The sequence below is a fragment of the Sus scrofa genome, chromosome 8 (assembly GCF_000003025.6).
Source record: "Sus scrofa isolate TJ Tabasco breed Duroc chromosome 8, Sscrofa11.1, whole genome shotgun sequence".
Taxonomy (NCBI): domain Eukaryota; kingdom Metazoa; phylum Chordata; class Mammalia; order Artiodactyla; family Suidae; genus Sus; species Sus scrofa.
The window spans coordinates 84,206,788-84,225,449 of NC_010450.4; the positions used below are offsets into that span (position 1 = coordinate 84,206,788).

An 18,662-nucleotide genomic window follows, 5' to 3' on the forward strand; every position below is an offset into this window, starting at 1 on the left:
ATCTACTATGCAAAAGAAGAGTGGGAATATTAAAAAGTTATCTATAGTATGCAAGCAGCCAGAACCAGCTCAAAGTAACTTCATTAAAAGTATGTGTCAGAGCAATTCAGTAAAAAATAACTGACAAAATTCTTCAGTGCAAAACTCAGTATATGAATCCTCAGGTCTTCTTTCCTTGATTCCATTCACTAGATGCTGAAAATCTTAAGACACAGGTTTAGGCAAAGGATAGGGAGTTTTCTGACATAAAGATAAATAAGGGCTAAGATAGATAAGGCTTGTTTGCAGTTAAGTATTATCATTCCCATCATTTTTATAGGTCTATTAAGACACTATTCCCATTTTTTTGTTCTTTCCTTTTTTTTTTCTTACAGTCACACATGCAAGTTTCCGGGTTGGGGTCAAATTGGAGCTGTAGCTGCTACCCTATGCCACAGCCACAGCAACATGGAATCTAAGCCACATCTGCAACCCACACCACAGCTCACAGCAATGTGGGATCCTTAACCCACTGAGCGAGGTCAGGGATTGAACCCACATCCTCATAGATACTAGTTGGGTTCAAAACCACTGAGCCACAACAGGAACTCCAAGACATTATTGCCATTTTAAAGCTGAGGAAAAAAAGCAAAGACTGCTTAAATAATTGGGTTGCAAAGCATAAAAAGAACAAAATACCCCAAGTATCTATAAAGGGAAAAAAGAAATTCAGAGTCATCACTGATATTTGAGTGAAAGGAAAACAAAATTAAGTACATAGTCTTTCAATATCTTAAGAGTACATTTTAAAATCTGAACTCAGAGTTCCCATAGTGGCTCAGTGGTTAAAGAAACCAACTAGGAACCATGAGGTTGCAGGTTCGATCCCTGGCCTCACTCAGTGGGTTAAGAATCCGGCATTGCCGTGAGCTGTGGTGTAGGTCGCAGATGTGGGTTCAGATCCCAAGTTGCTGTGCCTGTGGCGTAGGCTGGCGGCTACAACTCTGATTCAACTCCTAGCCTGTGAACCTTCATATGCCACGGGTGCAGCCCTAGAAAAGAAAAAAAGACAAAAAAACACACAAATCCTCAACTCTATTGTCTTAGTAGTGTTATTTCTGTGTCTTCTTCCAAAAAGGATGTGCCAACTGACCAATATTATACCAACTTGCAAGTTACTACTTACATGTTTAGCACCTATTTACCATTACAAATTACTATTCTGTGACTATTACCATCATATACATTAATCTAAACTTCGGGTTGCTTAAATTTCTTTTTTTTTTCTTTTTTTTTTTTTTTCCTGTCTTTTGTCTTTTTGTTGTTGTTGTTGTTATTGTTGTTGTTGCTATTTCTTGGGCCGCTCCCGCGGCATATGGAGGTTCCCAGGCTAGGGGTTGAATCGGAGCTGTAGCCACCGGCCTACGCCAGAGCCACAGCAACGCAGGATCCGAGCCGCGTCTGCAACCTACACCACAGCTCATGGCAACGCCGGATCATTAACCCACTGAGCAAGGGTAGGGACCGAACCCGCAACCTCATGGTTCCTAGTCGGATTCGTTAACCACTGCGCCACGACGGGAACTCCGGGTTGCTTAAATTTCTAACCACCTCACATACTCAAAATTTCTTTTAAAAGTAAGAAAATGCTTCTGGAATGAGAACACAGCCCTTGATTTTATAACCAACCCCCCAAAAACAGGAGAGGTAAACTATATTCTTAGTCTTCTACAGTCTGCAACTCGTTTTTCCCAGTGTGAATTGTAATCATGAAGACAACATTCCATTTATAAATTACTAGTATCTGTAGAGACCAAGTTAACCTTTGTCTTTTTCCATCCCTCCTCTAGTTATCTCCCCAAACCTAAATTCAAATTCTTTTAATATCAAAAATGTCATGAAATACAAAACTTACTCTTTGTTCTTTATCTCCTATTAAACAAACAGATCTAAGTGTTGGGACCCATCTCTTGAATTCACTCATCCAGTTGTGTAATGTAGATTTAGGAACCAAGACCATATGAGGACCAGGAATGTTTCTATAGTGTTTCATGTACCCAAGAAGAGAAATCGTTTGAAGAGTCTTTCCCAGGCCCTGAAAGATACAATAACCATAAGCAATGAAATACAAAAACAAGATACACTTCCATATTCGTACTTCCTGACACGTACAGAAATATTTAAAAGCTATGTGTAGCTAACAAATGATAAGAACTTGCTATGTATCAGGTTTATAAGTGTTATTACATCATTTAATCTTTACAAATCTTTGAAGGATGTACTATTACCATCTCCATAAGGCCCAGATATTTAAGTGACTTTCCCAAGGTCATTCAACAGAGCTAGAATTGAGACCTGTTTCTCTTGACTCCATACTTTCTCCAAGCAATTGTTTTGGCACTACAGCAATAGGAAAACTTAAAAAAGTCACTATATAACTAGTAAATCCTAAAGAAAATATGTTTCATGAGATAGAACTGTGCAAGCTGCCATTACGAAGAAAATATGTATTGATGACATTCAATTGACCCCACCTGTGTTTTATAGAAGGGGCAGGGGGGATAAGATGGAATGGCCATATCATTATATTACAGAAGTCAACCAAAGGCATACTTCTCAAAATGTATTATATTTTTAAATTTATTACACTTTCATAAATAAAAATTTCTTGCAATTGAAGTTTAGACACAGATCCCACTTAGGCAATAAAGTGAACTTCTATAGTCTGACAGAGGATTAGTTTCCTAATAGTTCTAGAGTCTATTCAACAAAAATAGATATTACAAGCCTTAACTTTTATAAATCTGACGTACATTTTAAGTCATAAAATGTGGACTTCTGAAATGTTACCAAACACATACCATTTCATCTGCAAGGATACCATTGATACCATTCTCATACAAAGAAATGAGCCAATTTAATCCTCGGACCTGATAATCTCTCAGTTTACCCCATTTTACATCTAAAAACAAAAGAAAAATCATATCACATTTTAAAGACAAGGAATAGAGATGGGCACCCCCCTTCATCTAATACTCAGAGGTTTCACGTGGGCCTACGCATTTATTCTGACTGTGGAGTTACCATCGTGGGTCAGCAGAAACAAATCTGACTAGTATCCAAGAGGACACAGGTAAGATCCCTGGCCTCGCTCAGTGGGTTAAGGATCCGGCATTGCTGTAAGCTGTGATGTAGGTCGCAGACTCGGCTCAGACCCTGTGTCATTGTGGCTGTGGTGTAGGCCAGCAGCTATAGTTCTGATTGGACCCCTAGCCTGGGAACCTCCATATGCCATGGGTGGGACCCTAAAAACACCAAAAAAAAAAAGTTTAAACTAGGTTTTAAGAAAGGGTATTTTGCAAGTTCCAAGTCACTAGAAGTAGCTGCTGTGGTCTGGAGTGAAGGAGCAGATGGATATGGAAGAAAACCAAGGACAAGAAACATGACTGGAGGCAGCAGAGTACCTCAATCACTCAGCCGCTATGTTACCCACAAACTGTTTGGACTCATTTCCTTTTTTAATGTTATTACAAGTGTTTCTAAGAATTTTTGCGTTTCCTGATGATCTAAAATAGATGTTCTCTGGGGATTGTTTTCCTCCTAACAAATGGGAAATAGGAATTAAAAGACTGTTTTCTCTTTACCCTTCCAATTAAGTTATTTTTCCAATAGATCCTATAAAGAGAAACATTATCACTTTCAGGATTTACTATATATTGCCTATCCCAGAATAATTATTATTAAGTATACAGATTACAAATAACTCAATCTTAAAAATTTGATACATATTTTCTATACTCCATACCTTTTGAAGAACACTGCTTTGAAATGAAAAGCCAATCAATTGACGGAAAATGGGCACAATGTAGGAATGTGAGAAAAAGATAACTCAAATAGTTCAAATTTCCTTTCCTCCTTGTACCTCCATGAAAAGAAATGGAAACTAGGTACTATGTAGCCAAAAAAAAAAAAAAAATCTGGAGGCAGACATTTTAAACAGACTGCTGAATTTCTAACCAGATCTTGTCCTCCCTGAAGTTCAATTTGCTAACAGTTCAAGGTTATAGTTAATTATTAAAATAACAAATCCTAATTACATGTCCCACACTGACCATTATCAATTTTTTTTACAATCATTATGATCACATAAATTTGTAATCAAGTGACACGGGGAAAGGAGGTCAGGAAAAAAAATGCTGGGCTTCAGTAAAGACAACTAGACCACTGGAAAATCAAGATTAAATATAGGTAGAACTTCAACCTGGTTAACCATGTTTCCTTTTGGAAAATCATTACTAACAAGTGTATCTGGGGGAAAAAAATGGTTTTTTCTTTTTACAGCTGCACCTGCAGCATGGAAGTTCCCGGTATAGGGTCAAATTGGAGCTGCAGCTGAGGCCTACACAACAGCCAATAGCAACACCAGATCCAAGCCACATCTGCAACCTATGCTGCAGCATGTGACAACACCAGATCCTTAACGCACTGATCAAGGCCAGGAATCAAACCCACATCCTCATGGACATTGTTGTGTCAAGTTCTTAACCTGAGCCACAGCAAGAACTCTTTACTTTGGAAAAAAATTTTTAGACAATTACAAAATCAGGAAATGAGTAAACAAGTCTCTACAAAGAGTCCTTTTTTTTTTTTTTTTTTTTTAACACAATTATCTTATCTGGGGCAAATACAAGGCAAAAACCTTTCCTAGCTTTACATATACATTCAGGCAACAATAAGCATGATGGCACTGTATACCCCTCTGAAATACAGCACCACTATCATATTAATGTACTATCATTTCCATCCTCAAAAACTCTTAAGTTCATTTCACAATCGATAAATTTCAAAAGATTACTAAAAACTCCCTTTACAAGTTACAGCCAAGACAAATCCAAAACATTAACCAAAAGATGTCACAAAAGGGAATTAAAGATTAAGTAGTTAAATATGTATAACATACATGATGGAGAGTCTTCAAATCGAGTGCAAACATTGGTTGCTTTGGAGCTTTCTGTTAATAATTCTTCATCCTCCTCTTGCTCTGTTCTTCGGTGTCGATAGCTGTCAAGTTTAAAATAAAAATCAAAAGATTTGAGTTTTGGCTTTAATTCTAACTACCAGGCACTATTTTAATATAGTAGTCAAGAGGTTAACCAAGGTTACACAACAATTTTTTTATAGGCACGTAAATTAAGACTGAAAAGGTGAAGAGTACAAGTTATTAGTAAATTTAAATCTGAAATGTTTTACATGGTTTTCTAAAATATACAGTTATAAAATAGAATAATACCTTAGGTTAACCAGAACCTGATAAACAAATGTAGTAATCTAATTTCAAGAAAATATGCAGTCCAAAAAAACCTTACAATTTGCATTTTAAAGTTTTTTAAGTAATCTACCTCCCCCAGTTTCAGAAATCACATTTTATTTATTTTTTGTCTTTTTAGAACCGCACCCACAGCATATGGAGGTTCCCAGGCCAAGGGTCTAATTGGAGCTGTAGCCGCCAGCCTACACCACAGCCATGGCAACACCAGATCCAAGCCATTTCTGTGACCTACACCACAGTTCCCGGCAATGCTGCATCCTTAACCCACTGAGTGAGGCCAGGGATCCAACCTACAGCCTCATGGGTCCTAGTCGGATTTGCTTCCGCTGTGCCACAACAGGAACTGCAGAAATCATATTTTAAAAACTACAACTTTCCCAAGAGCTGTAGAATATGCAGAATAGAGGACAATTAAGGCTTAAGCAATGACTCTTAACTAGATACATCAGAATTACTCAAAGCTTATTACATACACATGCCCAGATTCTAACATGCCAAGAGAGTCAGATACATCCTCTCAGAAACTAATTTTCTGAAGTCATAATATTGCCAAATTTCTGATCTCTAAAGGACTCAGGTTAATAAAACTACTTCCTCCCCAATTCTCAATTTTCCAATTATATCTTCATACTTTCAACAAATATTTTCATTTAAATTAGAAACCAGTAGATTATTTCACTCTTGTGACCTCTAAATCTAACGAATTGCTTGATTTCTACCAAAATGATACACATGGTGGAAGAGATAATCAGCCTTCCCAGAGAAACAAGGCAATAAATAAGCAAGGATGTTCTTGCCTATTTTATTTGCTTCTAATCCAAATGTCTTCGTCTAAGTGTAATTTCTTGTGCTTCTCTGCATTCCAACCCTAAGAAACATAGTGAAAGATCTACCCCTACCCCAAGTTATTCTCCATAAACTGAGAACTTTTCTTTTTAAAATAAAATGTCCTTCGTAATATATTGTCAATATGGTTGATTATTATGGTTGTTAAAACCGAAGCTAAACATTGGAATACCCTTTATTGCTTCAAATCGAGGCATAATTGAATGTAACTGGATGATGGAATGGGGTTAAAAAAAGCATCTATGTCCTTATACCAAAGAACAGAATAGTGTCACCTTAATTACTCTGCCTAAGCTAACTTCCATGTAAGATGGTTTGAAGGGTAAAGATACCTATTAACCAAGACTTCAATAACACTAATAAGATCAAAGCTGAACAACTTTTTATTTACTACATAATTATTTTTATCTTATAGGCGCTTAATAGACCCGTTCCTTTTCATGATACCATACTGACTACCCCATAACAATACCCATTACAGTAGTTTGCATTTCTGAGACTGATACCATTTAAATAGCTGCAAACTTCAAGTCTAAACAATTTAAATATATCTGAAATGCTAAGTTCTCTTATGAAGTTTCATACGTATTAAAATAAAAGCACTCTGGTTACACACAATGGATAAACAGTAAAGTATATTAGATGAATAGAATGCCCCAAATAAAATTAAGGTAATATGCTTTTTTTTTTTTTTTTGTCTTTTGTCTTTTTTGTTGTTGTTTTGTTGTTGTTGTTGCTATTTCTTGGGCCGCTCCCACGGCATATGGAGGTTCCCAGGCTAGGGGTTGAATCGGAGCTGTAGCCACCGGCCTACGCCAGAGCCACAGCAACGCAGGATCCGAGCCGCGTCTGCAACCTACACCACAGCTCACGGCAATGCCGGATCGTTAACCCACTGAGCAAGGGCAGGGACCGATCCCGCAACCTCATGGTTCCCAGTCGGATTCGTTAACCACGACGGGAACTCCCAATATGCTTTTTTGATATTCACTTCAAGATAGAACTCATACTTCCATATTTTCTGTATACTATGTAGTAAATTTAACAATATTGATAAGTTTGTAGTTTCCTCTTTTAGATAACCTAGCATATTTTAATTATTGATCACATTTTATTTTTCACTTTGGGAACTACATATAGCCTTTCCAGGGAGCTGAGACTGCCCTAAATTTATTAATTATTACTACCTACACACCTTAGTTATCCAATCAGCACAGATTCTAAAAAAGAATTTATAATTAAGTTCAAGATATAAGAGTTACTTTATACATTCTGAACCACCACCTAAGAGTGGTATATAACTTGATGCTTCAATTTATGTATTTTTTAATTTCTTTTTTTTTTTTCTTTTAGGGCACCCACAGGCATATGGAAGTTCCCAGGCTAGGGATTGAATCGGAGCCTGCACCACAGTCACAATGCTTCAATCTGACAACTAAGTATGTGACAAAAATTTTAAATCAAGAATCATCCCAATATGCACACACCAACAGACTTCAGATAAAACCAATACCCCTAATGTATGTATGAGATATAGGAGACCAGAGCACATCCCAAGTCAGATCTAAACTGAAACTCAGATCAGTCTAATTCCTTCTAGGTGATGTTAAAAAAGTCACTTAACCCCTGCATTTGTCTCCACTCCAAGTCATGGATAATATCTGAATTCCCTATTCTATCTATAAAAAAATAAAGCATTATGCATTTTTATTTATTTATACATGTATGGCTACATCCTCCCAAGCCACCTGGGGCCAAATAAATAACAGTACTAATATAATTTTTTAATAAAGTGATTTTATGCTTCTAATGAAAATTACCAAAAACAAGTTTGGTTCAACTATTAAATATCAACTACCACTCACTCGCCAACTGATAACAAGTTCTGTTTCTCATCCTTTTTTATTCGTGGACGCCCTGGTTTCATCTTCAAAGGGGAGGTTGGAGTCTTCTGAGCAGCAGGCTGAATGAAATGTGCAAACAGCTCCGTCTGCTTTAATAAATACTCAAATCTATTTGCCCGGTCAGTTTGCTGCAAAAAATTTTAAAATACATTTTATCAGAATATTGATAAAACTTCAGAAATCAACGTTTCAACATACCTCCATACAACAAACTCAGGAGTAAAATACATGGAACAACATAGATGAGTTTGAAAAGCATTATACTAAGTGAAAGAAGCCAAACAAAAAAGACTAGAGACTGTACAATCCAACTTATGCGAAATTCTGAGTAGTGATCTTTTAGAAAGCAGATCTCAAGTCACAAGGGGATGAAGGTAGGAACGAACATTGTAGCGAGAGAACTGCTCTACATCATGATTGTAAGGTGGTTAAATGACTGCATGTATTTGTCAAAATTCACTGAATTAATTAAATTTAAAACTACCATGTCAATTTTATTTTGATATACAAAAAATATCAAATAAAAAATTAAAAGAAGTAAATTTATTCAGAAGAGGGGAAAATGCATTGGTCATTCATCAGTTAGGCTGTGTCAAATTTTAAAAAGGTATCATGCTTGAAAAACATCTATTATGCTCATGAACTATTCATTAACTCAATGCAATTCTTAATATCATTGCTTCCTTTCATATCTAACATCTGCTGCTTTAAACATTCCCTATTACTGCACCAAGAGAATGGAAGAATTTATACCAAAAAACATTTAAGGTGCTTGAAATCAAGCTTTTATCAAAATAAACAAAGGAAATCTAGAGCCTTCAGGCAACAGACTTTTTCAGACACACTAACAGTTTGGTTAAAAAAAAAGGAGAAACAAGACATGAGCTCAATAAACAAAGAAACCAGTTACTCAACATCTCTACCTATAAATGTTTAAAATGTCAGTTTTAGAATGGATTACCAAACTGCATTTTACCGAGCAAAAGCAAGTACCAGTGGTTGTCAAACATCACAATGCAATAAAAACTACATATTTTTGAAAGAAAAAACGTAACTTTAAAAAAAAAAAAATCACACCAATGTAAAAACTGAAGCCCAATCTATCAGGAAGGCACATGGTGACAGTGTTTCACTGAGTCACAAACGTAGCCCAATCCATACAACTAACAACGAGCTGTCAATAGGCTTCTTCCTAGTTATGTCCTACAGATGACAAGCTTCAGTTGTTTGAACTGAGGTGCATATATCTACACATATTTTGAACAATTTCGTTTCTTAGTACATATTAATAAAAGCCAAAAACATGCAATGAGAAGCTATTGGGGCTTAAAAAAAGACTGTTCTTTTATTGTGATTATGTTTGGATCATGACAAATAAGCTCTGGAAATAAATTCAGGCAGGTCAGTCTAAGTAAAAGCTATTCTACAGTACTCAGATCACTAAACATTTATCTTCACTTCTTTCAAATGAACATTTTCTTCTTAAATACCTATTCAACAAAACTTCCATGTGTCTACCAGAAAAAGTATTGTTTCTTTACAAAATTATAGTCTAGTATTGAAAATAAACATGATAGGTAAATTATTTAAGATTGTCAGAAGATGATAATCAGAAGCAAAATAAAGCAGAGTATAGAAAAATGGGAAGTGGGAGCGGCACTAAAATTTTAACCAGGATGATCAGGAAAATCCTAACAGAGGTGATGTTTCAACAAAGGGAGAGGTCCCCGCAATTCTTAGACCTTATCACACCTCTCTAATGCTCAAAAATCTTTTAATGGCTCTAGCTGTCTTAAGATAGTATTTTTTCAAAGTGAGATTCATGATCTACCAGATCAAACATATCCAAGATCTTCGTTATCTTCTCCAAGGTCAAGTTTGAGTACTACTGTCTTAATGAATTAAGTATAAATTTCACCAGGTCTCTACAAAAAAGTCCATAATTTCCAAAATTCTCTCCCATTGATTCAAATGGTGGTGGGATTACCAACTAGATGCAAAGAGCCAAGGAGCTCACAACATTTACAGAATAAGCTTTCAGTAGGATGATGGCATAAATTTAAGGGGAATAAGGTTCAAGGCAAAGACTTTTGCCAGCAGTTGAAAAAATTAGGTTAAAATAGAAATTACTTGAGATCTTAAAAAAGTGTAAGGAGTTTTTAAAAATTGCTTCTTAAAAAGCACAAACAATAGAATAAAGTCAGGAACCTGAAAGAAATGAAACATAAGATCAAATGGAAGATTAAAATCAATAGCCTTGGAAAGTTTCTTTCCCTAAGAAGGAAATGAGCAGGACAGTAGAAGACATAAACGTTTAGAAATACAAAGGAAATAAACTGATGATGGCCCTGTAATTCTTTGTGGAGGAAGACTGAAAATGAGGGTCTGGCAAAAAAGGAGGACAACAATCAGAGTGGCAAAATTTTTGAATGGCTAAGTGGGATTATGAGCAAGAAACACAAAGCCCAAAAGAGTAAAAACCATAAATTTAATCTGGTACCAATCGGCCCTATTACTTTAGTTTTCTCAAGCAGTACTCAACAACCTGGGTTCAAGAATGAAGAGGGATATCAAGACTTACCTATGAATAGGAACTAGCAGATGATAAGGAGGTTGCATAGAAGAAAACTGCTTGTTAAGAACATGATGCTGAAAAGGGAAATTAAACTAAGAGACTGAAAAATCTGTAGGAAGTGAGAAAAAAATTGCAAGGGAACTGTGAAGATGAAAAGTATTGTAAAGAACAACTGAAAACCTCCATAATACAACAAGATTTGTGCCATAAATATACTCCGCAAAAACAAGAAGAGATTTGGAAGAAGACAGATCATAAGGATCCAAATAAAGACGCCAATGACGTAATTGATGAAACAGAAGAATACTGAACTGGGGTGACAAGGAAAAGATAAAAGAAATATTTATGAGGTTAAGTTTGCCAAGACTATTAAAACTATGAGGTACTGTCATAAACAGCTTGGGTATCTATTAAAAGATACTTTTATTCATTGAGATAACACTAAATAGAAGTACAGAGCTAATGAATTCATTTTGGAAATTCCTAAATAAGAGATATCAAAGGGACTTAAATGTCCAACCAGCAAATGAAAATATAATGGTTGGAGGCATCTGGCCTAGAAATAAATGTTTGGAAGTTATTTATTTAAAGATGGCAGATGAAAACGAGTGACAGGGATCAAACTGTCAAAAAACAAATGTTCAGAATGTAATGAAGAAGGACAAAGGAATGATCAAGTCAACAGGATATCATTAAGGGAAAAAAGATCTCTCAAGCCAAGTAAAAATTTTGTGGAGTGGTTGACAAGGTCAAACATAAGTAAGATCAAGGAGAATGAAACTAAAATTAAGCCAAAGAATTGGCAATTAGAATCATTAGGACAGTGTTAATGATAGAATCTAAATTGTAAAGGTTAAAGGAATGAATGGGAAAAGGAGAGCTGAAAAAGATATCCTTTTCTTTAAGTTTGACAGTAAAGAAAGGAAACAGGACAGTTATAGATATAAACATATATAAAATGTAATCAGAAATCATACAGAGTTAATACATCACTTCTATTTTATATATTGCTACATGTACTACACACATTATATATGTGTACATACATGCATAGATAAAATATATATCACATTTTTAGGATTCTGAAGCTATTTAAGAGATTTAAAAACATTTACTCATATTGAAGAGAACGTAAAAAAATAAGGGGAAAGTAAGATCTGTTAAAATCTACCATGTGCCAGAGATTGTTCTGGGTGCTAAAGACAGTTTCCACTCTTAAGGAGCACACTGTGTCATGCAGTGGTATTATTATTACACATGCTATTTTAACTTTTTAGGATTCTAAAACAAATAAATGAGTTTAACACATATAAAGCACATACAACAGAACCTGGTACATAGTAATCATTCACTGTTACTCATTAATATGGAATCGGAATTTAAATTTAAAGCTCAGGAGTTCCCATTGCAGCACATTGGAAAGGAATCCAACTAGAATCCATGAGGATGAGGGTTTGACCTCTGGTTTTAAAAGGTTAAGTATCCGGCATTGCCATGAGCTGTGGTGTAGGTCCAAGATATGTTTTGGATCCTTTGTTGCTGTGGCTGTGGCAAAGGCCAGCCGCTGCAGCCCCGATTCGACCGCTAGCCTGGGCACGTTCATATGCTGTGGATGCAGCCCTAAAAAGCAAATAAAATAAATAAATTTAAAGCTCTTTGTTAAGTACTGGTTAACACATGGTTAAAAAATAAATTTCAACTCTGTCTAGTCACTTATGACGGAGCATGATAATGTGCAAAAATAGAATGTATACATGTTTGTGTAACTGGGTCACCATGCTGTACAGCAGAAAAAAATTGTATTGGAGAAATAACTATTAAAAAAAATTTAAAAATTAAAAAAATAAATTTCCTCAGAGGATATGAAACATGAGCAGGGTCTTTAAGAATTCAAGTATAAAATTTATATTGTCTTTTGTAAAGATCCTACCCATATCATAAGACTATAGGCAAGGAACATGTATTACTCCCCTTATTACCAGCAGAGTACAATGCTAGACAGATGCAGAATAAACACACCTTGAATAATTACTACTCTAGTCTAATTCACCTGCTTCCCAATGATAAATATTAAAGGGGGTGTTAACATAACCCGTGTATTTTCAAAATGTGAATTCATGTAATACTTAGTCGAGTAGGTAAGACACAAAAGTAATAGTACTCCATGTTCTACATATTTAAGTGGGATATTGGGGCCTTAATTTTGGTACATATAATCTCCTAATAAAAAGTTATATGGAGTTCCCGTCGTGGCTCAGTGGTTAACGAATCCGACGAGGAACCATGAGGTTGCCGGTTCGATCCCTGGCCTTGCCCAGTGGGTTAAGGATCCAGCGTTGCCGTGAGCTGTGCTGTGGGTCGCAGACATGGCTTGGATCCTGCATTGCTCTGGCTCTGGTGTAGGCTGGTGGGTACAGCTCTGACTCAACGCCTAGCCTGGGAACCTCCATATGCCAAGGGTGCGACCCTAGAAAAGGCAAAAAGACAAAAAGACAAAAAGACAAAAAAAAAAAAAAAAAAAGTTAATATAAGACTATTCATATACCTAAAACATACCATTTTCTCTTCATAGGTAGGATCTGGTTCTTGGATTTCTTTTTGCTTCCCAGGAGACGCATCATCAAATACTTCCTGGTAGGAGGGAAAAAAAAAATCACTGATTGTTCTTTAAGAACAATTATTAGACTGATTTCTGCCCAAAATACATTCTAAGTAAAACAATCCTGTCCCAAATTTCCTAGATACTTTAAATGGCTGTTATCTAACCTGACAGGAAACCTTGGTGAAAAATACCATGATGGTAACAACCTATTTAATCCAAATATCTAAGCTGCATGGCTATTGCCAAGATTAAAACATAAGATTATTATCTACAACATCCTAGAATAAAATTACTTTTAGCAAATCTGTTTCTTTTTCTAATGAAAAACTATAAAGCCAAATTGAACAGTATAAAATGTGAAAATATGTTCCCTTTTATTCATACAACTGCAGTATCTATTACACAAATGTTCACCTGAAAAGTAAGCATTAGTCACTCCGATTCCTATCCTCTAGAACATTAAAAAAAATTTATCATGCAGCCTAAAATGAATACCCTTTAACTACAATCTGATTCTTTAATTGGTAAAAAATGGCTATCCTTGCAAATTTATTCACCCTGACATTCAAAACACCACAAATGGCTCCCATAATGGCTCAGGAGTTAACAAACCCAACTGGCATTCATGAGGATGCGGGTTCAATCCCTGGCCTCACTCAGTGGGTTAGGGATCCGGCATTACTGTGATCCCATAATAGACACGGCTAGGATCTAGCACTGCTGTGGCTGTGGTGTAGGCTAGCAGCTGCAGCTCTGATTCAGCCCCTAGCATGGGAACTTCCATAGGCTGCATGTGTGGCCCTAAAAAGGAGGAAAAAAAAAAAAAAAAAAGCCACAAACAACCAAAACTGCAACAACTCTACTGTAAAGTTCCACTCATCCATTAAAAGAACCTAAGAACTGGTTAAAGTATTATTTTCATAAATGATGCACTAATCTATATTTGGCAATACATACATACTATTATAAAGCTATCTGGTATAGCACTAGATTTAAGAGGTCAAATAACCCAAAGTCAAGTCTAACTTTATTATTAAGACCATGATGCACCTGTGTAACCTTAAGCTCATCACAAATCTCTGGTCTCCACAAATAAAAATGACAAAGCCATCTACCTGGGCTGTTTCATGAAACTCAAATTGGGGTACCATGAAAGGCCAAATATATCCTACAAAAATAAGATGTGCTTTCCAAAAGAAGTTACTAGTGGTAGTTCCCGTCGTGGCGCAGTGGTTAACGAATCCAACTAGGAACCATGAGGTTGCGGGTTCGATCCCTGGCCTTGCTCAGTGGGTTAACGATCCGGCGTTGCCGTGAGCTGTGGTGTAGGTTGCAGACGCGGCTCGGATCCCGCGTTGCTGTGGCCCTGGCGTAGGCCGGTGGCTACAGCTCCGATTCAACCCCTAGCCTGGGAACCTCCATATGCCGCGGGAGCAGCCCAAGAAATAGCAACAATAATAACAACAACAACAACAAAAAAGACAAAAAAGAAAAAAAAAAAAAAAAGAAGTTACTAGTTATTTCACTGTTTTAATTTTAAAAAGGTTTGGATTTCGGGACTCTTACAGTCATATGATTATCGGCATATAGTGCAGCTACCTATCAGTCTAGTTTATAGTAAGAAAAGAGGATGAACAAAAACAGTCACCATCCACACTGCCAAAAAGATATTAAATGAAAAATGAGATGCTACCTTGACCTATCAGTACCAAGCAAAAAAGAAAAACTAAACTTAATACATAGAAAAGCTAGCTAATATTTCTAGGACAGTGCGCTTTGTCAGAAAATAAATGATTTTGGTAAAACTCACCTTAAATTCTACTTTCAAACAAGAAAAAGACATTTGAAAGTACTTTTTATTTCTTTAATTTTTTTATTTTTTATTGTCTTTTTTGTCTCTTTAGGGCTGCACTCGTGGCACATGGAGGTTCCCAGGCTAGGGGTCTAATTGGAGCTGTTGCCGCCAGCCTACACCACAGCCATAGTTAACTCCAGATCTGAGACGTGTCTGCAACCTACACAACAACTCCTGGCATTGCCGGATCCTTAACCCACTGAGCAAGGCCAGGGGGATCGAACCTGCAACCTCATGATTCCTAGTCAGATTCGTTTCCACTACGCAATGACGGGAACTCCTAAAATATTTTTTTAAGTTGTGAAACAGATTGTCAGATACGTTACACATGTATGCAGAAATCTAGTTTTTAACCAGTGAACTTCAATGATTTCTAAATTCAGTTAAGGAAAAAGAAGAGACTGAAGGTATTTTTTTTTTTAAGACCCCCCCCCCAAAATGAAAAAAAGAAAAACCACCCTATAATGTAAGGGAAAAAACAAAAACTAAAACTATTCAGTGAAAAGGTGGATAAAACTACTGATATTCCTATACTGAGAAGGTAAAAGATAACTAAATCATTCTTTAATAAATAAAAATTGTCAAACATCTTTTTTTAAGACTATGACAGGGCAAGATACGTGGGGAAATGGTCAGCTTCAGAGCCAGACCTGGGTTCTATCACAGGTTCTACTTACCAGAAGACTCAATTTTCTCATTTGGCAAATAAAAATACCACTGACTTCATATGGTCCTTGTTATATCCTTAATAATCATAGTTAAACTTTTATTCCACTTTAACTTTAAAAATAGCAACTGAAGCCAAAATATTCAGTTTAGGCTTTAAATTATTCTGCTTTCTGATTCTGTAACACCCCTAGTGAGACTGTGCTTGTTATTCCAAAATTTGAATGACAGCCCCCTTTGAGAAGCTGAGAACAGCAAAACATCAATTTGTTCAGAACGGTATATTTACATACAATTGCTTTCAATGTCAGACTTTCAAACCCCCTTAGGCCAGGAAGCAGGAATCCACGTTAACCCTGATAATTCAAAAAACGATTTAAAACCTAAAGAGAAAAATAGGCAACACCAGACAGGAATTTGAAACAAATCTCAAGACACCGAAAACTACAGAATACCAGAAGTCCTATTCTATCGAGGTCCACCTTCACCTAAAAGTTCTTCCAAAAACTAACGTGTTACTTCATCCTAGACTAGACCGCTGGGGCCCAAATAAAACTACTGCGCCAAATGCTTCAATGGTAAACCGCGCTACCATTTCCTTATTGCGTTAATTCTGCAGCAATGTTCATTTTTAAAGCAGTATTACCTTAGCTCAATCTATCTAAGGATGGAAAAGTCCCAGAAATCTCTGGCCTGCGACTATAACATATATCAAAACAGATCGAAAGCCAAGAATAAAATTTGGAAGGAGCAAGCAATCACTTTGTTCCCAGACATCGCAAAGCCTTGGAGCACACCCAAGAGACCCGCCTGGCTGTTCCCCAATCTTTCCACCCCCGCAGTATTGTCACCATCCCCTGGCCGGCCAACCCCAGCCCAGAAGGCAGGCTCCGCGGCAGGGAGGGGTACCAATTCTCAAATACAGGCCAATGCCCTACAGGAGTGCTGGTCTGAAAACCCCCAACCCCCCCCCAACCCCTGACTCACTAAATCATTCATCCTTCCATCCATCACCCCACCCCCAAATTAGATGGGGGTTCCAGACAGCTGCCGCTGCCTTGGTCGCTTCCCTCCCAATGGAACAGCGCCTGGGAGGAGCCTCCTCTCCCTTCACAGGAGCAGCTGCGCCCCGCTTATCCCCACTGCGCCCTCAGCCATCCAGCTCTCGCCATTGTTTCTGCCCAGAACAGATACCGCCCCCGCAAGGACCGGGATGAAGAAAAGGAGGCCCAAATCCTCGGATGCGCTGCTTTTAAATGCCTTCCCCACCCCGTCCGTCTACCCTCGTTCCTAAAGGGAAATCTCCCTCCCCCTCCCCCCAGGTTTAGTGGAAACTAAAATCGAGATTCAGAGATGGGCGAGGGAATTATGGGAGCCTCACTTAAAAAAAAAAGTCGGCAGATCCGTCTCGGCCTCAGTAATCAAGAACATGTGTCTAATAAGAGCGTTTGAGGATTTGGCAAGGTTCGCGAAAGAGACAAATAACGCAAATATGAGGTGCCAGAGACCCAGCTGAGTCTACTTGCATAGGTAAGCAGAAGGGCGCAAGGGAGAGCATCATTTCGGATCATCCAAGGGTCTGAGGCCGAGTTTGGGTGCAGAGGAGTGAAGTTCGGCTTCGCGTTTTATCACCAATACACAGCAGAGGGAACCAGTTCCTCCTCCCTATCCCGCCCTCTCCCCATGCCACAGGCCGTCCTTACCTCCATCTCGGAGTCCGTGGGGCCGGCGCCGGCCGCGGAGGGAGCCGCCGGGACGCCGAAGCCCTCGGGGCCGCCTTTGTTGCTGTTGTTGCTCCCGCTACAGGCGGCGGAGGATGCGGGCTTGGAAGGCGCGCTCTCGGGAGGCGGGGGTGGCGGAGGGTCGGCCGCGGACGACATGATGTTCCGTCTGCGTCACCCGCTGCTGCCAGAGGCCCGGCCCAGCAGGGATGAGGAGGAGGCCTAGGCCTGGGTGGCTACGTCGCAGTGAGCCGATGGAGGAGCGGAAGGACCACCCGAATGCTTCCTCTCCGCAGCTCGGCGACGAGCCCAAGCCAGGCCCAGGAGCCTCCCCCTCTAGCTGTCCTCCTCTTCCTCCCGGCTCTGGGTTCGACCGGCGCTTTACCTCACGGCGGGAATCACGTCGACGAGGGTGGGCGGGGCCACCCGGGTCACTGAGGTCAGAGAAGGCAGGCCGATTTACAGGAGGGCGGAGAGTTGGGGGAAAAAGAAAGGAAAGCAAGAAGGACCAAGACCAGGAACTAGCCTAGCCGCCTCCTCTTCTTCCTCTGGTAGATATCAGGTATCTCGCCAGCATCCAGGTCTACTACCTACGCCACCGACTTTCAACACTCGCGAGATTGATAGTTAGCTAAGAGACCGGGGTTTCAAAGTACGCATGCGCATTCTCTACTCCAAGCTCTTGGCCACGCCCCCTGTGCCCCTACGGGCTCTAGGGCGATGAGTGGGCGGGGCCTCAAAGGAGGGCTCGGAGACGTAAGTTTGTGCGTCGGTTTCCGGGCGTGACGCCACCGCAGTCTTACAGTCGTTCTTAACGGCTCGCTGTGCCGGGTCGCTGTGCTTCCCCAGCTTGGCAGTAATCCCAGCGCTGCTCGAAAAATTGCCCGGGTCTTGCGCCGCCTGCTGCAGCGTAGAGGCTTCTGCAGGCCTCTCTTTTACCGCCTCCGCTTATTGGCGTGACGCCACAGAGTTGACAATGATACGGTTTTCCCAGTTGACGTCTCACTGTTTTGTTGTCTAAGAAGAGTGCCTGTTAGTGTGATTTTTGTTTGTTTTGTCATCCTTATGTTAGCTATATGATTGATCATTTCTAAATTCCTTCTTCGGTAGAGTTAGACGATATTTCCTCTAAGTTTACATGCTAAAAGTAAGCAAACTGCGCCAACCACCATGTGAGAAACAAGA

At 38.7% G+C, this 18,662-nt stretch overlaps 1 protein-coding gene across 1 annotated transcript in view; it reads right to left on the reverse strand.

Annotated features, from left to right (window-relative positions):
* Nucleotides 1–18,156, reverse strand: part of SMARCA5 (SWI/SNF related, matrix associated, actin dependent regulator of chromatin, subfamily a, member 5) — a 40,372-nt gene extending 22,216 nt beyond the window's left edge. The window contains exons 1-6 of the mRNA XM_003129174.5: nucleotides 17,460–18,156; nucleotides 13,190–13,264; nucleotides 8,020–8,186; nucleotides 4,940–5,040; nucleotides 2,841–2,941; nucleotides 1,895–2,074 (exon numbers count right to left, since the gene is read on the reverse strand). Of these exons, the coding sequence (XP_003129222.2) occupies nucleotides 1,895–2,074; nucleotides 2,841–2,941; nucleotides 4,940–5,040; nucleotides 8,020–8,186; nucleotides 13,190–13,264; nucleotides 17,460–17,636 (801 nt within the window). The 5' untranslated portion in view covers nucleotides 17,637–18,156. The remainder of the gene's footprint in view (nucleotides 1–1,894; nucleotides 2,075–2,840; nucleotides 2,942–4,939; nucleotides 5,041–8,019; nucleotides 8,187–13,189; nucleotides 13,265–17,459) is intronic.